This window comes from Saccostrea echinata, unplaced genomic scaffold (assembly GCF_033153115.1).
Source record: "Saccostrea echinata isolate AGI-Se365-2 ecotype Australia unplaced genomic scaffold, CSIRO_AGI_Sech_v1 ptg000030l, whole genome shotgun sequence".
In the NCBI taxonomy this organism is placed as follows: Eukaryota; Metazoa; Mollusca; class Bivalvia; order Ostreida; family Ostreidae; genus Saccostrea; species Saccostrea echinata.
Genome location: NW_026889779.1, coordinates 6,231,786 through 6,255,671, shown reverse-complemented (window position 1 = coordinate 6,255,671; position 23,886 = coordinate 6,231,786). Strand labels below are relative to the sequence as shown.

Genomic DNA, 23,886 nt, shown 5'->3' with positions numbered 1-23,886 from the left:
CATGTAAATAAAAAGTGATTTACATTAAGTTGGTAAAATTGAATCATGGGACATTTAAAACCAAGACATCCAAAAAGAGAAGCAAGATTGTTTGGATTAATAAAGACTTCTGAAACCTGATTTACTGTAAAAACAAAAGAAAATGATGGAAAGGAAAGAAATGCCGACCAGTTCATGCTGCTTAATATGTTCCCCACATGTAGTTTTCCTCTTATGCTTTTACTTTAATCAAAATTAATGTTTAATAGAGAACTTTTGTCATTTGGCCATCACAAAGCTTATTTTGACTTAGTTCATTGGTTCATAGCTAATACACATCAGATTTACAACGGAATCCTGGGATAGGTCCAGCCACCAGCTTGATTCTAGTCTGTCAGAACCAGAGTAAATCGGATTGGTAGTGGCTATCACTTGTCCATTTACTGGACCGTTGTAACGGGTTAGCATTATATTCCATGATATTGTTTTGCAGGCTGTGCCAGCAGGCTTCATGGGCAACGATTAGCTGAATGGCCATTTCAGTTTTATAAATTTTTAGTTTTTGTCAGTGGATGAGTGAATTAAGTGTGACTTTATACATGAATCATGCTCTTGAAATAAGCAATTTAACTTTTTATCTACATGTATGTATTGGAGATCATGACAAGGCACCAGATTTTTTTGTGAGTGTGCATTGTAATTAATGAAGAAAAAGAGGAAAAAAGCTTAAACAAGAAGAAATATATGTACATCTGTATATGCCAGTATATCTGTGATCTTATTTGCTGATGATATGCCCTAGTTTGGAATGAATGATTAAGTGTTGTACAGTCACTGTGAGTTGGAAGTTGTCAAGCCTTGCATACACTTGGTATATCTTATCAGTGGATTTGTAATGTTTCTTTGGAATTGGTATGTTTTACTGTGGACCAGTACCTCATTCTAGTTTATATTATACCGGTGAACTACGCAAAGGATCATTGACTGGTTTACCTCAGAATGATTTTGTGTGTGTGTCATAGCTTTCAATTAATTAGTCAAAGAAGGTGTCATAAAACATTTGTTTTGTTTGTTAAAAAAATTTCCATTGTTTGTGTTTATGAATATGTTAAAGGTGTATTGGTATCTGCCTGTGAGGGAGTGATAGTGCATTGGAATAATGTTCTATGCTTTTAAGTGCAATATTGTGTCCATAGCAAGCTTCAGACAGTTCATATTACGGTTAATCTACTTAGCTTTGAACAATGGAATTTGGTTATTAACTACAAGTCAGTATATTTAGCCTTCACTTACATTGAACAGCGGAACACAGAGAGGGAAATTTAGATAAAGAATTTAAACTGAGAAAAGGTTTTCTTCCATAATTATCAAATGTTCTATGCAACAAATTCACCAGGCCAAAATTGGTTTCATTGTTGCTTAGTTACTCTCAGTAATTTGTCTACAGCAGTGGGTTAAGTAATGTAACAGTGACGATCAGGACCTATAGTTAATGCCCTTGAATTGTGTAGAGGTCTTGAGAAGAGCATGACTTATTTCAGTGTTGTGGCCAACAGTTTAAACTTGGAGTGATTTGGAATATCATCTATAAAAACTTTTCTAGATCACATTGAAATGTAGGGGCTCACAGTATATTGGTTGTCTGACACCAGAAAATGAACAGAAATTGTTTAAATATCTTTTTTCTGTACATTTACAACATTACTATGTATAATGTATTATATATTCTTAAGTGATATAGATTATATGTGTCAAACTTTCATGTGACTGTCTAGTCATTTCTAGCACTTGCTAAGTACATATACATGTATAATTAGAAATTTTCTACATATACAGTGAAACCTGTATAATCTGACATGTACCGATAGACTAAATTTGCACAGTGTATTGACAAAAGAAAGTCGGTAAAATGAGAATTTAAATAAGGGTTGGAATTCACAGTGAAACAGATTGCACAGATGTCAGATTAGACCGTTTTCACTGTAGTTTAGATTCTGAAAACCAAGTTTTTTTTTTTCTGAAGGGACTATCTTCAGTACAATGCCATGTTTAAAGTACACCCTGGTATAAAAATTTTAGACTTCTCACTTGTCCACAGTAAATTTTACTCAAATGGGTGAGAGGGCAGTGGTTATTTAAAACTGGCCTTCATTTGTTAAGATCCAGCTAATGTATTAATTATAACAAACTCAATAGATGTAATTTTCTGTATTTGTTTCCTGTATTTTATTTGCTATGACAGCATGGTATGAAGGCTATACAGTCAAGACTGACTGTACAAACAGACTTGTTATACATGTATGAATAAGTTTGTTTGTAATGGTGAAAGTTTGAAGGCAATGTTCTGTAACTGTTTTATTATCTGATCATATAAATTTGGATGATTGTTGAATCTATTAGGTTTACTGTTTCCAACTAAGACTTGTGTCTTTTTCAATTCAGTTTAATGCCCCCTCCCCTAAAAAAAACAACCTTTGAGGGAGAGGGTTAATTAAGGGATCATAATGTCTGTCTGTCCTTTCTTTTGCTTTCTTCTGTCCAATACAGTTTTTGCCTAGGCTTTCACTTGTAACAGAGAAACCTTGGTACATGTACTAGGCACTTTAGGAGAGAGAGAGAAAAAATTATGACCCTGAACCAAGGTCATCTGGACAAGGTCACAGTTTTTGAAGGGTAAAATAATAGTAGTTATCATAACTTCGCAGTAAGAAGTTACTCTGTCTAGGACATACCGATATATTTGTGATGCAGGAATGGTAGGAGCTCGTACTTGATAATGTTCATTTGTACTTAACTGGTCATGACCCTGAGATAGAGGTCATTTGAACAAGGTCACAGACTTCAGAAGGGAAAAGATTTTTCCAGATCAAAGCAATATTAACTTGGTGCAAAAGTTTCTTATGATTACCGCTAATTAGAGACATGTGTCATGAAAAAATAATAATTAAAATTGATGCCATATGTCTTTAAGAAGAGCAAGATTGTTTAAATGGTAGTGTAAATGTTTTGTAAATCTAAATAGTTCTTGTATGCAAATTTTCAAAAGATACATATTTTTGGTGTTCCCTGCAGGATATATTAGTCCTGGGACATTCCTTTGGAGGAAAGGCCCATTTCCTTTCATGGTCATTTTGTCAGTATCTATAAGCTACTTGAGAAGAAAAACAAATGTCAAAGGAAAAACAATTCAAAGTTGCCATAAACTTGTATGATTACAATGCACTTGCTCTAATAGTGTGGTTTCATTTATTTTTGTGAGGATGAAATTTCATGGTTTTTGGCAAAAACAGAATTTCATTGATATTCGTGGATGCTACCTCATCCTTCTCTATGAAGTAATATTTGTAGTTTGTTGAACATTTAATTTCTTGGTCTGGCTTAACCAAGAAATTTGTTTTTAATGTAAAATGAAGAAACCACAGTGTGTAAGTGAAGGATCTTTTTACATGTATATTGGAGAAAATAGAACTAGGGTACTGAAATTATCTGTAAACAAAAGCTTATGTGAGGAAGTGGGACTTTATGCTTTTACTTGTCTACAAAGTTTCTCAACAGTGTTTAATTTTATCTTACTTCCGGACATGTGCTTCATTAGATAGTGCAATGTAAATTAGTTATCATACATAAGAAATAAAGTTCTAAATTGTTATTTTTTTTTATATTAATGAAAAGTAATTCACATGATGAATATTGTACCAAAGGTTATAAACTTTCACAAGACATATCTTTATTATTTAATATTGCAATTTTTTATTGCCAGAACAAGAATAAAACAAATTGTACATTGTTTTATATATCCCTATATACGTTGTACAATATTTGTCACTTGAAGAGATATATGTAGTACACATAAGAGATAAAATATTGCGGGGTTTCCCATGAGCTTATTTACTGTGTATAAGAGCCACACTAAACTTGTATCTAGCCAAGCACAATAAAAATATTTAGTGTAACTAAAACATTTCTCTGTGCACAGTAATATTCAAAATCTGCTACTGTTTGAAGGGTGTTCTTTGAAGACAAGGGTAGCTATTTCTGAAAAAATGAATAAAAATTCATATTTTTCAACACTTAATCTATGTATTTCCAAATATTTGGGTTTTTTTTTCTCATTATGACAAACTCTCATTGATCTCCAAAAATCTTGTTCATGTGCTATGAACCACAGTCAAAATATAAATGATGCAGACTCATTCATTTTCTAAAGAAACATGCAAAACTAAATTCAAATGAAATGCATTTTTACATAGCTACAGATGTAGAGCAAATGATGCCTGATAATTAAAGCTCTGAAGGAATAATAGTAAACACTCTGTCAGTCAGTCAATCCCCCCTTTTTTTCCCTAGATTGATGATGTTTAAATAAGGTGTGTTGTTTTAGCAAGTTGTGGTACATGTCAGTCATCAGTACAGTAACTTGATCCAAAGAGCTGGATCAGACCAAGTCGAGAGATGCGTATTAATTGGCAGATCAAATAAAACAGTTCTTCAGATCAAGTTACTTTAGTTATTATAAATTTATTATATACTCTCTAATATTAAACAAGAAATATAATCAAATTTGTTAAGAATTCATCAAAATATTAACTTTTAAAGGAGAAATCTGTTACTGCACTTTGGTATTGTTATATAAATGCCAGATGGCAAATTCATCATTTTCAGAAAATGATGAACTGGAAAGCCAGATTGCACTTGGTGAAATCTACAGTCTCAAAAAAAGAAAAGAAAATTGATGGGTATACAATAGAATTACATGATACCTGTTTTGATTTTGTATGTAATTAGGTGAGGGGTTGGAGTGGTGGGGGTAGATTTTTTTTACTTTTCAAGAAAGAATGGGCAAAGAAAGACATTGAAAAATTTTCCCAACACAGACTAAGTAGAAAGGATGATAATTGTATCAATCTATGGGATTAATTATCTTGGCTGCTGCAAAAGATCAACAACTTAATTTTATTTTTGTCACACTAGAGTAAATTAACACCCCTAACTTCTAGTAATGTTTTAGAAATTAAGAACGTAATTGGCACTTCAAGATGTATTATCACTTCTTTCTGCAAATTATGTTTTTGAGGCTAAGAGCTTCAAAATAAATTAACACCTTTCATGCAATCAATGCTTTTGAAATTAATACATGTATTGCGTAGGATATTATTTTGCTTTCATGAATTGTGTTCTGCCTTTATTTACTGAATTTTCAGTTTTGCTGAAGTACATATTTAATTGAAATATAATTTTACATACCATAGTTTAATCATGTTCTGTTAAACACCAATTTACGTAATTTTTGTGGTTGAGCCAGACCACAAAATAGCTAGGTTATTACCAATAAGAGAATAGGATGATAGAGGTAGCTGTCAACAAATTTACTTGTGTAGTTCTGTCAAAGTTACCTTTAATTTACATATGTAGATGAAGAGTGCAGAAGGTCTGAAACACACACAACATATCTGTTAGTGGGGGGCTCTTGCTGACTAGTCAGTTTTCTAGTTCAAATGAAAAATATATTGATATTTCCACAAAATAACAAAATGCAATATCTGTCATATGATCTGGACCATTTGCTGATATTAGATCTTGGTTTTGAAAAGATCCTCGAAAGGGATACAGTAAAACATGCTTATGCCAAACATGCTAATGAATTGTTGCTTACAGCATAATGATTTTCATTCCTTGTGGCTCTAAAATGTATTGTGAACTTAACGGATATAAGGAATTACTTTTATAAAGAAGCAAAATTATCCATCCTGGCACTTTGTTATAAGTGTGTTTTACTGTATATTATTCTGGATGTGATTTGCCAGTAAATGCATTTGGTAATCACACCAACACCAAAACTCAGACCGAGAGAGACAAGAAGGGATGTGATGCACATGCTTGCCAGTATATTTAAGACACAAGGGAATTACAGGACATTACAGCATCACATGGTAAGGTGGTGGAATTACTGCAGTTCAATACAGAAGATGCATGAAAAGTATGTAAGAGTCAGCCACATTAAACTGAATGTTTCAGTGTTGTGATATATGTATTTTGTACAGTTGTTATACTATCACGGAGATCCAAGTCTTATGAAGTAAAGGGATGTTTAATGTTTGGTGACTTTTGTCAGTATGTTGATCAGAATTGAGCTTTGGACACTCCTTGTGGTATAATATTGCATGTGGAATGGGAGAGCATTGTTTAGAAATATGTCAAAATAATGTTGCTCCTAACCACAGAAAAATTATTTCAGTCATCATTTACTGGTAAATACTCATTGTTGAAAGTACATATAGTATAATAAACTAAACATTAAATATTACAGATTGTCTTTTGCATTTTTCGTTCATATAGACCAGAGTTCTTCACAATCTGCAAAGCAGAAGGAAAGAGATTTTGGCAAAGATTCAGAATATTCCTGCGAGCTCTGGAGGAGGTACAGTTAGTAACCCCCTTCTGAGAGGATGTGCATCAGTGACTCCAACTGTAAGGGAAATCATCAAAGACCCGTACAAGACTGCCAATGACAAATTCATGGTATCAACAAAGTCAACCTTGAACAAAGCTGTCAGCGATACACTGCATGCCAATCAGATAACATCACTGGCAGAAGTGCAGAAATCTAGTGAGTTGTCTCGCTTATTTAATTATCCTCTCACAGAAAGATCGGAGAATATGATATCTGAATAACTGTGTTTACAGAAAGTGTTGAAGACACTTTATAAAGAGTCTCATTTAAATTTCATTTCCTTTTTACTCTACTGATAAGTTGCAAAATTATCGTATCTTTTTTTTTTCCGGAAAGGTCAGTGCTTTACATGAATACAGTAAAATTTAATTATACTGAAGTCCTAGAAACCTGTGAATTTTCTTCGCTATATCCATAATTTGTTATATACGTATAAGGAGTTTGTTCAAGTGTATACATGTATAGCAAATTCACAGTGTAAATGTTTCCTTCAATTATGACTACGGAATATGTTCAGAGAACTATTAAAAATACAGAACTTATTTTGGAATAATAAAGTTTTCTGATAAATTGCATGTGAAATATAAACACAAACCAAAAATATTGTCAGTACATTTTTAAATTTTGTGATTTTGAAAAATTTGTGATAAAAGAGGCAATTATTTTTAACCTTTACGGGACACAAAATCAGTTTGCTATATCCATAAAATCATAATAGTGTATGCTATAACCATGAAATTTTACAATGAATTGTTAAGAATTTTGCCGAGGATACAAAAATTGCTGTTTCCATAAATTCACAATATCAGTTTGTGTACTAAATGAGTTTTACTGTAAATACTTGAATGATGTTCAGCAAGTGTTGTACCTGAAGCATTGAGGTATTTGGAGAGGACAGAAGGAAAGAGAATAAACTTTTGATTTCAAGGATTGAAAGCTATCCCCCACACTTTTTTTTGGGGGGGGGGAGGGGGTTAATATGGAAATCTCCTTGTCTTTCTGCCCTTGCGAACCTGTCCAGACCTTACCTTCATACTGATGATACATTGGACGCTCATACTACATACTAAACACAATGATTGCTTATGAGTTACGGGTGTGCTGTGACCTTACATTAAACCAAGATCAGTTTTGGTAAGTTATTAAGAGTTACAGTTAGTAACTGGGAGAAAAAATATGTTTCTTGTCTGGTCCATAACTTTGTAATGGAGAAATATTGGATTTTATCCTTTAGACAAAGATTACTAAAATGTATAATCAAGGTCACTGACAAAAATAGGTACAATTCCTTTCTTGTCCATATATTTGTAACAGACAAACATTGGAAGGGGTAAGTAAGAGAAAAAATGGAAAGGGGAAAAAACTTACTGACTTCGAGTTTGAAATGTCAAGGTGACAGGGATTTCTGAAACATATAGCATTTACTTGAGGTCATTGAATATGTAGAAAAAGCAGACTGATTTTGGACTAAAATTTCAAGATTTTAGTTGAACTTTTCTTGATGGCAAGTTTCTGTTTTGCTTTTGTAGATTGGAATCAGGATTACATCCCTTGGTCCAGTGGTGACACAACTTTGTCAGTTTTTACATCTTCATCAGACACCATGGCTTCGTCATCTGACATACTGACAGACAGCGGTGACATCTGGAATGAGGTGAGTGTGAAAGAGTATTTGTGAAGTTGCAGTAAAATGAGCTCATGAAATTTTTTTATTACATTCAAAGTTATTTATCTGTGTACAAATTCAAAACAAGGGTATCAGTGTGGTGCAAGTTTTAACTGTGGCACAGACAAAATCTCATTTACAAATTGATAGAAATGTATTTAGCTACAAAACATGCCTGCAGGCATTAGATATTCCATATATTGGTATTGTAGAGTAGTTCTGATAGCACAGAATTCATGTTAAACTGGCTGAAGGACATACCAGATGACCCTGTACCAGTGGAGAACAAAGAGGATACAAAATGGTGGCTCAACAACACAAGTCTATCAGGACCATTACAAACCAGCACCAAAAACAGAGCATTGGATTCATATCCAAGGTGAATAAGACATGAATCAAATAGTGATTTGTTTATTTGTAAAAGTCAGTTTGAAGAAAAATAAAGACATCCCATTTTTTGCAAAATCTTGATAAAAGATTCACATTGCTGGAAACTTGCAAGAGATCTTATAAAGGCCAGCTACAACAAACATGAATGATATCATATAGGATTAGCTGCAAAGAGTGGAACTCATTTTTAGCTCTGCTAGTCAAAGATCAGAAGAGCTTATCCAGGATAAGTTGGCCATTGTCCTTCTTTTTGTCTGTCTGTCTGTTTGTCTGTACCCGCTACTCCTCAAGTTTTGAATATTTTAATAAGACATATTACAGAAGTAGATAGCACTTAGATATTCTCTTTGTCAGTTTCCAATATTGTTGTATTCTGTTTCCTTGGTTACTAAAAATAGAAATTTCTGTGATATTTTTATAAAGTGCTTCTCCTCCTTCAGGTTTGTTCCAATTTCAAGAAAATTGGTATACAAGTAGATTATTCTAAGATACATAGTTCTCCTTATCGTTTGAGAACAATTTTGCCATGGTAACAAAAATTAGAACTTTATGTGAAAATTTTGAAAAGATACTCCTCTTACACTATATTCCTATTTCAATTAACCTGGCACACAAGTAGACTTCAGTAAGATGCATAATTTTTAATATCCAGTTTGTATAATAAAATTTTGAATTTCAATGAAATATCTCCTGGTCAAAGATACAATGGTAAGGTGGCCATCATCTGTCTTTTTTCTCAGTTTCCCACCTCCACCTGCCTTTCAGATATATATATTTTTTAATGAAATGACCATCATGTAAAATCCTGGATCCATGAAATTCCAATAATTTTTAATAAGCAATCTGGCAACCTGCTTTGTGTACAAGAGCATCTGCTGCAGAAAATTAATTTTGAAAAATAATCTCATGAATTTTTATTCCTAGCAATTCTACAAGCATATTGTATGTGTGTGATCCATTGTAGGAGCAGTATGTCGGTGTGCTCTGACAAGACAGATGAGGAGATTCCTTTTGATCCTCCAATTGTTTCTAAGTTTGGACCAATTTCCAGGTCCTGTAAGACAAAGTACAAATTCTCTGATCCTGTACAGGCTACAGCCAATCAGGTGGGTGTTAAGATTGATCAGTTCTCTAAACATGTTCAGGCCACAGCCAATCAGGTGAGTGTTAACACATATCAGCTCTCCTGACATATATAGTCTACAGCCAATCAGGTGGGTGTTAAGATTGATCAGCTCTCCAAACATGTACAGACTACAGCCAATCAGGTGGGTGTTAAGATTGATCAGTTCTCTAAACATGTTCAGGCCACAGCCAATCAGGTAAGTGTTAACACATATCAGCTCTCCTGACATGTATAGTCTACAGCCAATCATGTTGGTGTTAAGATTTTTCAGTTCTCAAAACTTGTTCAGGCTATAGCCAATCAGGTGGGTGTTAAGATTGATCAGCTCTCCAAACATGTACAGGCTACAGCCAATCAGGTGAGTGTTAAGATTGATCAGCTCTCCAAACATGTACAGGCTACAGCCAATCAGGTGGGTATTACGATTTATCAGTTCTCCGATCTTTACAGGCTACATCAAATCTTTTTTTAGTTCTCTAATCCTGCACAGGCTACAGCTAATCAGATAAGTGTTACGATTTTTCAGTTGACGGATCCTTTGTAGGATACAGCCAATCAACTGAGTGTCAAGATATTTTAGTTGTCCAACCTGTGCACGTGTGTGTGTATCATTAATATATGTGATATTTGAGACAAAATTGATCTATAATTTTAATGTTAAAAATTATAGTTCTAAATATAGCAGTGTAGATAGTACAGATACAGGCATATTGCCAAGATGAAGGTTTTTTTGACAGTTTAAGATTTGTGTTTAAAGGCTTTTTATCATGTCTTAAAATTTTTTAATATGACAAAATTTACATGCTAAGACCATAAAAAATTTATTAATAGTTTCTCAGGCCAAAAATTTCGAAATTCAATGCAGCAGGCAGGTTTTTTTTTTTTTTTTTTTTTTTTTTTTTATTTTTGTTGGAAGCAGGTGTTATACCTTCTTTTCATGTCAGTCATTCAACAAAATGATGATATCAACTGATTCTAACTTTTTTGTTCTCTTACATTAATTATAATATGTATTTAACTTTAAATAATGTTATTCCAAACAAAGTTAATTCATAAAATACTGTATTAACAAGAAATGTTCTGTTTATCTAATAAAAACATTTATCTATTAGCATTTATGAAAAGGGGAATAACTCAATTTTCTTTTTCAACTTGGAAAAATAGAAAATTGAGTTATTTCCCTTTTCAATATGTCAATAAAATTGATCAATGCGGCAGTGTTTGACCCGATGCGGCAGTGCCTGAGATACTATTAATTTTTTTGGCCTAATATAATTATCCATTTAAAATTCTTTGTTAGAAAATTATTCTTTTTAATGTTTCAGCTATTCAAAGTTTGAATTTCTCAATATGCGTATTTTGATAGTCAAAGGAATATTGTTGATGTCAAAATTTCTTCCATCCATATTGTGTAGTCTATTTATTTAGCGTTAAAATCTGTTTGATGTAAGTTTTCTTATGATAAGCTTTACAAGTTCTAATTGACCATTGACACATTGACCATGACATTTCAGTACCACATGACCCCTATCTATTTAGTGGAGATTTTTACTAAGGATCATATGTTTGGCATTTTATGGCCTAATTACAACCATTTTCAAAATTATTTAATGATTAAATGTGATTAATTATATGTTTTAAGAATATGATAATGTGTCATTTTTAAGAAATTTACATATGTTATAAAAACCCTTTAAACATTTCCTTCGGAACTTTGTTTCAGGGTCATTCCACGATGACCCCTGTGACAGCCATTACCCCTGTGAGGCGACCTCAGACAACAGCTTTCCCACAGGAAACTAAGGTGAAGAAAACAAATGAGGTCCATATGCATGGTTACAATCTCCATGCCATCTCCACTGGATGTTACGACAAGTAAAGCATTATTTCATTATATGGTTGGCGTTGTGGACCCTGTGATTGATTGAAAATAAAAGAACAAATTTCAGTTTGGAAAAGTAATGCATATCATCTCTAATGATTTGTTCAACTGAATTAGTGTTGGACTTATTTCACAGTTTTGTTTGCAAGAAGGTTGACAGCACAGATGAAACAGATTTTCTTATATATAAAAATACTTTGGCTATATAGTCAATAGAACCTTGTAAAATTAATATGAACTATTGATTACAAGAAATAAAATCAGAATTTTTTTTTAAATGAGTCATGTACCTTTTTTTGAATTGAAGATCAGAGATGGGGCTACAGGATTACGTCAGACATGAGCTGTCGCGTCTAGAGAAGCAGGCACAGAATGCCTACACAGAGGGAGAGGCTCTCAATTGTGAACTGAAGGCCGTGGAACTCCAGATTTCACTGGTAACATTTACTGTACATGTATATAACATGTATATATACTAAAAAAAAGGGGGGGGGTAGTAAATTCAAACTTTATTTTGTTATTCCTCAACAAGTTGGTGTTGTAACACTTATGTGTTTGTCTATGTGCAGAAGGAAGTTCCATATAGCAATGTGCTTGTTTTCAATTAACTGAATGAAAGTAAGATTTAATGTATTTTTTACATACATATAATTAGACATACTTTTTTACTGATTTGACTTTTTCTTGGTTCACAGGAAGATGGATCCATGCTAGAAGCTCCACCAAGCAAACCTGAGAAGACTATATTCGGATGGGAGTTGGAGTCTAAGTTGGAGAGACCCCCAGGAGCATGGAGCAGCTTTGAGTTATTAGCTGCAGCCACTACCAAAGGAATGGTAATAATTATTCAGCCATTGTTACATTCTTACACATTGGCAAAAAATTAGGGAGAATTCACCATGTACTGGACTCGTACTGTGAATCGGATAAATTTGACAATTTAGATCAAGTAAAGTCAACAGTATAAAAAAAATTTCACATAAGTGTAATTTTTGAGGACGAAATATTGTAGTCCATACAGTGGATTGAAGTTAAGATTGATCTAAAGAAGGGAAACCAAGTGGAAGTGATGTAGTAAAATACAATTTTGAAACGACAATGTAAAGAAAAAGGTTTTAAAAATAATAAATCAACCAGGATATACTTTATTTGACAATCTCTTTGAAAAACTACATATTTTAATGTCATCTATTTTAATTAATGTATTTCCAGCAACACAAAGTACATGTATCAATATACATGTATTGATTTAGGGGGGTCTTTTTTTAGAAACTTTTTTTTTCAACAGCGATCCATTTTCTCCATGGATGGCACACAATTTCACTATGCGTCGGACTATATAACATACACTGTATGAACTGATACAGTTAAAATGTTATCATATGTTACTGTCTAAATGAGATTATTGATTTTTATTCAATCCATCAATCAAAACAAATTTTGTATTCATAGTTTTTGTTAAATTAAATAAATCCTCTCATTGTAAAACAAAGGCCTTTAAAGTGTATTTTAAACTATTTCTTAATTTTCTCTGGAATATTCATTTACTATTAAACTTTAACAAAAGTGCGATTTTTAAATTTACATTAATATTGTTAGAAACTTCAATGTTGATTTTTGACGTGTAGTTTTAAGTGCAGCACAACTTCTTTTAGATTTTATTTCTCAATGTAGCATTAACAAGTCCGAAGTTATTAAGTTTATATTAATTTATTAAGCACATTCAGAATATCCAATCCTACATGTAGGTGCACTCTGTCTGATCTTCAGTTAAAATGCCAATTTTTTTCTATTTTTCCATTTAATTCGAGAAAATTGGAATTTATTCATCAAATTTTTGAATTACTCTGATTTTTTAAAATTTCTTCATAAGAATAACAACTGTATTAAGTATATAAAGAATTATTATTCTTTATTTAAAGAAAGGGGGTGTCCAATCCATAGTGAATTCACCCTATTACTAATAATGCATTCTTACTTTGACCTATAACATTCATGGATGACAGGATTATTACATCTAATCATCTTAATTATACCCCACGCAACAAGTTGCGGGGGGTATAATGTTTTTGACCCATCCGTCAGTCAGTCAGTCAGTGTGTCAGTCAGTCAGTCCTGTTTTTTTTTTTGTCAGCGCAACTCCTCATAAACTGCTGCACAGAATTTGGTTAAACTTTGCAGATATTTAGTACACAGTGTGTAGATGTGCATATTACCAGGAAATTCCAATTCCCTTATTTTTCTGGGAATTTCGGCACTTTTCAACTTAGATTTTTGGCCATATCTTGAATATAGAGATGAACAGGTTGTTAGCGCAACTCCTCTTAAACCGCTGCACAGAATTTGGTCAAACTTTGCAGATGCTTAGTACACAGTGTGTAGATGTGCATATTACCAGAAAATTCCAATTCCATTATTTTTCTGGGAATTTCGGCACTTTTCAACTTAGATTTTTGGCCATATCTTGAATATAGAAATGAAAAGTTTGTCAGCGCAACTCCTTTTAAACCGCTGCACAGAATTTGGTTAAACTTTGCAGATATTTAGTAAACAGTGTGTAGATGTGCATATTACCAGGAAATTCTGATTCCATTATTTTTGCCTTAAGAAACTTTCCAGCTAGGTAATAAGGAAATCCACTGATATCAGCTTTTGAAATGAAATTTTATGTGAAATATTTTACGACCTTAAAAGACCCCTATTGATTTTGAGATCAAAATATTAATGATTTAACACACACACACACACACACACACAAAATCTTGGATAGTTCTCCCCCCCCCCCCCCCAAATTGGTACTTTGCCTTAAATAATTTCATAAGTACAGTATATAAACAAATTCATATGACTACATCATAATTTTGTTTTCATCAATTATTTAAATGTGTAAATTGTCATGTGTTGGACATGGACTTACATGTACACTCATTAACAAATCAAAATCGCTGAGGAATTTAAATAACAGTTTGTCAGCATAACTCCTGCACTGAATTTCCTGAAACTTTGTAGGTATTTCAGACATAATGTATAGATTTGTACATTACCAAGAAATTTTGATTCCATTATTTATCTAGAAACTTCAGCCCAATGAAATGTAACATACAAAGATTTGAATGTCCTTATATGCAAGAAGTTTTGATGTGATGATTTTTTGCAAGTAATGCCCCTTTTTGAATTACACTGTGTATTTAAAATGCACTGTGCCATTCATTACATGTTGAATTGTCGAGTTTTGGGGGAGCATGGGGTATGTGAGCTTGTTCACTTTTTCTTTCATTTGAGAATGTCATGAAAATTTGTGTCATCTTAACTTGAGAATGTCATGAAAATAAGCTTAAGACTGGGTAATTATATGTGAAGGAAATTTAGATCTATGACATTTCACTAAAAAGTAGGCATTAGTAATTATTAATTAGAAACAAGTCTTTTCTCTTATGCCTTGTTTATGTGGAGTGTTTAATTTGAATTAAACATAAGTCACTGCAAATTAAATTTGAACCACATTTACACGGAGAATTTAATATGAATTAGTTGAATTCGAATTAATTTACTGCACATTGAATTACTTTGCAAAGCTAATTCAAATTAAATTTTGACATTATTTTAATGGCAAAATTAATTCACATTCCACATGTCAGTAGTCAGCTTATAAGTACTTATCCTTTTTTTTCTTGAGTGAAAAACAAAGGGAAAAAAATGCTTATCTCCAAAAATGTGTACAGTAACAGATACTATAACATTATGTAAACTGGATGCTGCTCTGCATATTAAGGTGATGTGATTTGCAAATGACTCATAATAACCTTACTGAATAGCCTACGAGTAGAAATAAAAGCTTTAGTTTATTTGGCATTAACTGTCATGTGAATGCAATTTAGTGGCATTAGTTTAATTCAAATTATTTTACATTGCATTGATTTACTGCAAATTAAATGTTTAATGGGCATTGATGTGAACAGGGCATTAGACCTGTCATATACATGATGAATACATGTAGTAGCATGTATTATTTCATTTGCTGTAGTTTTACTATCTGTATTACAGAAATTGGATGACATCCACATGGCATTAGATGCCCAGAAGAAGGCAACACAGTCATTACGAAGCAAACAGCAAGAAGATTAGAGGGGGAAAGAAAGGGTTAAGAGTGCTTTTAAAAGCTATGAACATATCACTGTCTTTCTTTCATGGGACAGGGGAGTGTTTTTTACTGTGTATTGTGTTTTAAATATACTGAGTGTTTATTTTTATTCTTTCAATATAATCATGCAATAACCATTTGTTAAACAAAGTATGACATTTGGACATATTCTCTACAATGTAGGGTGAAGGAAATACTATGTATCTTCTGAATTTTGAATTCATTGTGAAGCTCATTATTCAGTGTCTACCATGTGGACTCAATATGTCAAGTTTTAGATTGATTGGAATTTTGGTTCTTATGTCGTACATATTGTGCATCTCTGTATAAACATGTTCTATTAGAGCTACATTATACCTCATTTTCATGTTTTTCTGTAATATTGTTGAAATGGCTTTATTTTTCAAATGTATAATGAAAATATATCCATGGTGTATGTATGAATCAAGGATGGAGGGGCACCACTGTTTAATACCAGTGCTTTGTTAATTCATTCAATGCTAAAAACAGAGGATAAAAATCTCTTGTTTTTTTGTTTGTTTGTTGTTTTTTTTTTCATTATATAAACTATCAAAATTTAAGAAAATTTTGAAGCAACAGAGAGATATACTTTTGAATTAAGGTCAAGATCTAGTACTGTCTATTTGTGTTAGATCCATTATGATGCCATAATTTAAACAATTGCAGAAAATATAGAATTTTCATGAAATTTAATTTAAAACTGTGTCAAAGTAGGGTATTCCCATTACCTATTTTCAATTTCATATTTTAAAAAAGAGGTCAAGAACATATAATTATGATTTTCTGAAAGACTGGAGGTAATCTGGATACATTTACTTTGTCTAAAAGGAAAAAAAAGCTATATTTATCACAGGTTTTCTTCATTTGCATTGAAAATGACAGTTTAAAATTTGTTGGGTTTTTTGTTGTGTTTATCTAAAAATGGCTCAACACACCTTAATTTACCAATCTTTAGTTATAAAGCATCAAAGGAATTCATTTCTAAAATTGGAAAAATTTGCAAAAAATTGAATATTAAAAACCAGATATATAAACTTATTTTTTGAAAAACTTTATCACATTATCATAGCTTTTTTTATACATCTTTATGAAAGTCTGATTTGCAAAGCCATAATTTGTGTTGATGTGAAATATTTCAGTACATGTATATACTTTGTACAAGGTACAATGCATGCCTATTTTTGTTGGAATTTTAATGACATTTTATCATTGGTGTGTATATATTAGATATATACTAATTTTTCTGATAGTCTGACAAAATGTATTTTTTTTAAATGAAATACCATGTCAGCTGTTTTATTTATGTGACACATGTGTACTATAAACAACAGACTTGACTCAGAGTCTGGTAGGTTGGGTTTCATGTGATTGAATGGTAACTGTTCTGTACTCTGTACAAAAAAAAATTCTGTGAATTTCTTGAGAAGACAGCTATTTTATCATTGTCATTCATTTTAATTTTTTTTTCTTTTTTGAAAATGGGTGGGGAGGGTTTGATATGAACTCTTTTTCCTTAAGAGAAAAAATACTAGAAGCTATTGTACTGTATGGCAAGAAATGTTGAAAGATATATATATACTTTTAAAAGCGGAAAGGAAAATGAAATTGGTGTATTATGAATTTTTTTGGAATAGAATTGTAGATAACATTTTGAATTATTCCTTAATATATATATAAAAAAAATCAAATTCACATATACAAATATCTTCAATACATAGAAATGCATGAAATTATTTTGTTTGCAATGAATAAAGGGTTTTCCAGTAAGAAAGATAACTCAGTTCAAAGCTACCATAAAGAAAGCTGAAGTTTTTTTTAACTTATTTTAGAAAATGAAAAAAAAAAGGAAAAAAAAATTGTCCAAACTTTTTACTGGTCAAAGCCCAGAAGATCCTATGAGATGGTAAGATGTCAGTCATCTATCTGTTTGTCTGTAAACAATTTTAAAAATTGCTACTTCTCCTATATCGTTGACTCAGTTTCAATAAAACTTGGTACACAGGTAGACAAAACGGGTACTATTAATAAGATATAATTATGATCATAGGTTTTTGATGTTGATGAACAGTGTTGTTCTTTTGTCTAAAAATGGAAATTTCAGTGAAAAGTTTTCAAAAATGCTACCCCATCCTTCAGTTTTAGTAAAATTTCAGTAAGTTTCGATAAGTCCTGGTACAAAGTTTTCTGTGAAATTGCTGCTCTTACAAGTTTTGGTCAAATTTCATTAAAACTTGATACACACTTAGACTATACTTAGACAGAACATTTTTATCCAGTTATTTTTAGACAAACGGTTTTGCAATGGTTACTAAAAATAGAATCCTACTATTCCTACAATTTTTCTCATGATTTCAATAAACATGATAGTAGACTCAACCAATAATCATAATTCTATTCATTGATGTTGCCATAGCTTCTAAGTTCCGAGTCCATGTGCTATTTTTCTCTTTATAAACCAGTAGAGCTACAGTCTTGTCAGATATTTCTGGTTGTATTATCATTTTTATACATAAAAAAAGCATTCAATAACATCTACTACCAATTTTTTGTGAATATATTACATAAATGACATTTTACTATAAAAATCAATCATTTAATGAAAGCTGGAAAATAGTTTGTAATTATTTTATTTCTCTTCTTATTATTTTTTTCTTCATTTTTTCACTTGATAATCTGATTGAGTTTTAATTAGTAAAGATTATTGTATAAATTAAGGTAGTCTGTTCCTCAGTTTCTGAAAATCAGCAGTTAAATGATTGAAAATGCTCACAAAAATGTCACTGAAGTTACAAAGAAATGTGATCTCTGGACAAAAAGACTATCCAGGCATTTTGAAAAAATTCCATGTTTTTATACTTATGCAGTATTGTAGTTCTTCATAAACTTTAATTGTTATGTTATACTTAAAAAGCATGTGATATCATTGCAAGATATCAAAGATCACTTCCAACTTCATGCTAATAAACATTGGTATCTAAGGAAAGGTTAAAGGACATTCAGTTTCTCTAAAATTGTAATTGGTTTTGTATGTTTATGGGGTGCAAATGTCTACTTTGCACAAGATCTTTTCAAGGAACTTTGAATCTATTAAGATGCATGAAATTAAATTTATTTTAGAAAAAAAATTTTGATTATTAAAGAAATAATTTTAAGAGTTATTGTTCCTGACTGAGGAGCAGATATCCTTAATTTCTTTTTGTAACAGATGTAATTTTCATCATGTGAAGACTAATTATTGTGTGTGGTGTCACCTTCAAAGAATGATGAACTTGTCTTTTAATCTGACACATCTTTAATCTTTAACATGCATTGAACAAGCTATCTGACCTAAATTTGATAGTAGTTACAATTCTTTATGAAAATACTGTTCAACATGATGGAATTTTGTAAGGGAGACCCATTTTGGCCTTTTTCAATTTTCTTTTCAGTTGTGTGTGCATTACATTTTTAGAACAAGATTATAATATTTATAAGTCTGGTATATTCAGTCTTGTTTTTGTTTCTTAGAAGAAACCGTTCTGAAGGGGGAAAAGTGTCCAGCAAGTGTTTATGAGATCATATACTCAGTGCTTTTGTCGGATGAAATTCGAAAGTCACATTATTGAATTCTGTATGTTTGCTTTTAAAAAAAAAGATAAATGACAAGACTAACAGAAATATACTGAAAGGGAAAAGAAAGGCAGGGTAACATAATATGCGGATTTTTTTTTTTTTTTTTTTACTTTGGACGAAAATTTTGAAAACTGATCAGAGGGGTATCTTGGTTCAATACATGTACTGTGCACTAAAATCTGTTCTTAGAATTACTCAACCGTGAAATGTATGAGGTCATGTAGGGAAAGTGGTAAAAGCCAAAAACACGTGCATATTGATGATGAAAGGTTTGTCAACACATCTTGTAACCCCACTTAATGCACTGGAGGTATGCACATCTTTTTTCTTCAATATTTACATACAATTTGAATTTCTTGCAATCATGGCATGACTGACGGAAGTTCCATGGGTATGCCTATCGCATTGCCTTAGTAAAGAAAAAGGCAACAGGTTTCTGTGCAGTTTGGGGAATTTTTCCACCATAGAATTTCTCGTCCGTCGTTAGAGAGGTCCAACCAATGACGTTTGCGCGTGGCAACGTCACGTCAAGATTGGGCTATTCATCCTGCTTCCCCTGTAATCGCCACCTCATTACCACTGAAACCGCTTTTAATACAGTAGTCAATCATAATCATAAAAAAATTCACCCATGAACTGAAAGAATCTGATTCCATGATTTTGGTTTGTGAGTTCGTCAACTTTACGACGGTGTTCCTCTCGCTCGTGCACACGTGCGTCGTATGTTTAATTTTTTCATCATGTTTACCTCCGGCCCAATGTATCCAGAGTTTGTCAAGACTCTCTCTCAAACATTCATATTAACCCTCTCGACTGGCCCCCGTTATAGGTCCTTTTTTTCTCTAACCAAACATCTGTTGGACTAACTGGACGGTAAGCCTTGAAGGCGTAGGGAAACCGAAGCGAGTCTACACCAGCAAAGGACTGCCTTGTCGGAATCATCAATGGTTGGATAATATTCGTATGAGAAAGTTAAATGCACTGATGAACTCCATACAGAGGAGAATCAAGGCTATGAAAGATGCGCGAGGGAGGCATAGGAGAATTTGATTTTCACTTTTTGTGGGTACAGTCATACATGAGAAGCACATTCCCGAGCTCGGAGATACCAGAGATAGACACAGATCGGGAGATTGTATTGGATAGAAAGATCTCAGAATACGTGCATTTTACAATCCTAAAGCATCAGAAGACCTAAATGTTTTTGAAATATCAGTTCAACGTGCATGTAGCCCAAACTCACAGATCCTGATAGAGAGTGATTTCAATTTGTCAGGACGGAATTGAAAAGAATTTTTTTTTTTTAAAAAAAAAAAATCTGGAACCCAGCACACGAAAAATCACTACCATCTAGCGGATATATTGGATAATAATGGACCCGCACAAATGGTGGAGATACTAACCACAATTCAAATGAGGCAATTTTGAACCTATTCGTAACAAACATTCCAAACAGGGTTCAACAGATAGAAACAATACCAGGCATATCTGATCATGACATAGTGTACATGGAAATAAAAATTTAGATATGAAAAGGAATAAACAGAAGCCTAGAACGTTACCACTCTATAAAAAGGCAAATTGGACAAGCATGGCAGAGGAAATGAAGACTCTCTATGAAAACATCAAAGGAGAGGATGAAAAAGGGGGAGATGTAGAGAAGTTATGGAAAATGTTTCGATAATGTTTAGAGATAGCAATAGATGCACATTTTCCAACTAAGTTAGCAAGACAGAAAGATAAATTGCCGTGGATAACAGGAGACTCATAAAAGAGACGTGATTGACAATCAATGTTTTACATAATATATATATATATATATATATATATATATATATATATATATATATATATATATATATATATATATAGGAAAAACCTACTGAAGAACAGCAGGGCAATTGTGACTCAGGTAAGCATTTTGGTCCATGGACCTCTTGTTTTAAATAAAATGCCTGTCTGTTTGGCAAAGATTATTTGTTAGGCTTAGATGTACAAACATTTTGTGTAAAATGAGTGGGAATGTAAGAAGAAAATCCTTCCAGAAAGAGAAATTTGTTTAAATCCCTCGTAAAAGATCAAAATTTTATTATTTATAGCCTTTGTATAGATCTACTAAGACTGAGGCTATCTGGTACCACCTGCAGGGAGGCGGACAGGAGTTACTTACCCCTACATGCAGAGTTGTGTGCCCCTGTTTGTCTTGGTCAAGACACTCACAGGCCTTCATGAACTCACCTGAGCCGAAGGCTCAAGTGAGCTTTTCTGATCAAAAGGCGTTCCGTCTGCCCTGTGTCATCTGTAAACTTTTCACATTTTTGACTTCTCAAGAATCACGGCTTATTTCAATCAAATTTGCCATAAAGCATCCTTGGGTGAAGGGAATTTTAGTTTGTTCAAATAAAGGGCCACGCTCTCTTTCAAGGGAGATAATTAAGAATTAATGAAAATTAAATGGCATCTTCTAAAAATCTTCTTAAAGATGGAAGTTAGGTGAAAGCTTCATTGTAAAGTGTAGATTCAAATTTGTTCAAATCATAGCCCTCGTTGCTAGGACGGGGCAACAATAGGTTATTGAAATATTTTACATGGAAATATTAATTTTTTTTTTAAAATCTTCTCAAGAACAGATGAGACATAATTAGTCATATTTATAATATAGTAATTAAGATTCAAGTCTGTTCAAATCATGACACCTTAACTTGGGATAGGGTGGGGCCACATTAGGCGATTAAGTTTTACATAGGAATATTTAGGAGAAAATCAGTAAAAATCTTTTAAAGCCATGATTAGTCATTTTAATACAGAAGCATCCTTACTTGTGTAGATTTGAGTTTGTTCAAATCATGCCCCCTTCCCTAAGTGATACCGGACAAAAATTATAGAGGAGAAAAATCTTGCGGTTTTTTTATTGAAAGGGGGGGGGGGGTGTCAAACTGTGGCAAAATTGTAATGCATGCGTAGCCTGAATGCATTGCATCTTGCCATACATATTTTATTCAAATCAGATCGCTGCGGGAGTAAAAAAAAACAGAAATCGTGATTAACGTCATCTGTAGAAATTATTTTCTGATGTTAACTATTGGGAAACGCATAACGAAGAAGATCCTTGAAAAAATATTTTTGTTAATTAATGTCTCACGGGCAGGTAAACAAAATATATTGAAATACATGTGCTTGTTTTTGGACAGTCAGCATCTCATCATACATGCAGTTTATACGTGTACTGGTTAAGTTTTTCGCACACAATAATTCAACGTGACTGTATCTTATTATTAGAGTCGAAACATTCGAATGAGATTTCTGAACGATTATCTTTATATGGTTTGACATGGCTGCATTTACACTAAATGGGAATTTTATTCAATCAACAAATAACAAGTCTTTATAATTGTCTCTGTGTAAAACGTAACCATGCTCTATCCTCATCCCGTCTCAGGGAATGTGATTCAGGCGCTGATCCATGATTTTTTTCCTGGGAGGGGGGTCTACCCCGTCAAAAAATATTTCCAACTAAAGATATCCATTTCCCAAATGTGAAAAATCGTATTTCGTAGTGGTGACGGTGGGGTTCCCTTTTTTTTTGGGGGGGGGGGATCCAAAGTCATATTTTATTTGCTTCAGTATATTCATTGTACTTTAACACACGTAATAACTCTGCAAATTCCAGGGGGATCCGGACCCCCTCTAGATCTGCGCTTGTGATTGGAAAATTTGATTCTCCAATGCACGACGAAGACCTTTTTACTTTTTTTGCTGAATGGTTCTGGAGCCTTAAGTCATCCCCCCCCCCCCCGACATTCCCTCCTGGCACCTGTATGAGAATGATTTTCATTTGAAAAAAAAGTCAGTGTCCTTTATCGTGGCCTAAGAAATCTTTATGGCAAACTACGGAGACAGATTTGGACCTTTGACGTTTAAGTGAGTTAGATATGGCAAACCATTCTACTATTATTCCGAAAAAAGATACGTCTTTAATTCTAATTTTGATGAAGAGATGTCTTTAAAAAAATATGCATGTATACATATTTACATTTGTGAATGTTTTCTTTTATTAAACACGTATTTAAGCCTGTATATAAACAGGTTCGTCATACGGCCATAAAGAAGATGGGCGAACAAGGCGAGCGAAATGCCTATTGTGCGACAAATATGAAGGTGAAAAAATAAATCTCAATTATAACAAAATTTTCTTTAATATTTCATCTTACATTAAAATATACTTTGTATAAAATCTCGACAATTTGTAAAAATCTCGCTAAGATTGAAATCATTTCCCTATGAAATAGCTTACACACACCAAAGAGGGTAAAAAAGATCATTTTCCCATATAAAAAATTTTCCACATGAGTGTGACTTTGCTCCTTTTTTTTTTTTTTTTTTTTTTTTGAAAGTTTATCCTCAAAGTTTGCGTAAAATTATACATTCTTTGGTTAACAAAAACATGAAGCAAAGACCCCACTATACCTATGACACAATATTCGTATCTTTCCGAAACATACTTGAAGTTCATTTAGTTAAGGGTCATATCACAAACATGATTTAAATGTCACTATTCTACAGGAGATGTGTAGCGAAGTGGTTAGAGTGTTAGTCTCAAAGGAAAATGATACTCAGG

The 23,886-nt window shown here is 32.7% G+C and overlaps 1 protein-coding gene across 1 annotated transcript in view; it reads left to right on the top strand.

The window, feature by feature from the left end:
* The window catches only part of LOC133197171 (roquin-2-like), a 34,830-nt gene extending 16,571 nt beyond the window's left edge, over window positions 1-18,259 (top strand). The window contains exons 13-20 of the mRNA XM_061333055.1: window positions 6,316-6,586; window positions 7,960-8,084; window positions 8,309-8,475; window positions 9,451-9,592; window positions 11,336-11,487; window positions 11,802-11,931; window positions 12,190-12,330; window positions 15,539-18,259. Coding sequence (XP_061189039.1) covers window positions 6,316-6,586; window positions 7,960-8,084; window positions 8,309-8,475; window positions 9,451-9,592; window positions 11,336-11,487; window positions 11,802-11,931; window positions 12,190-12,330; window positions 15,539-15,619 — 1,209 coding nt within the window. The 3' untranslated portion in view covers window positions 15,620-18,259. The remainder of the gene's footprint in view (window positions 1-6,315; window positions 6,587-7,959; window positions 8,085-8,308; window positions 8,476-9,450; window positions 9,593-11,335; window positions 11,488-11,801; window positions 11,932-12,189; window positions 12,331-15,538) is intronic.
* Window positions 18,260-23,886: the final 5,627 nt, after the last annotated feature.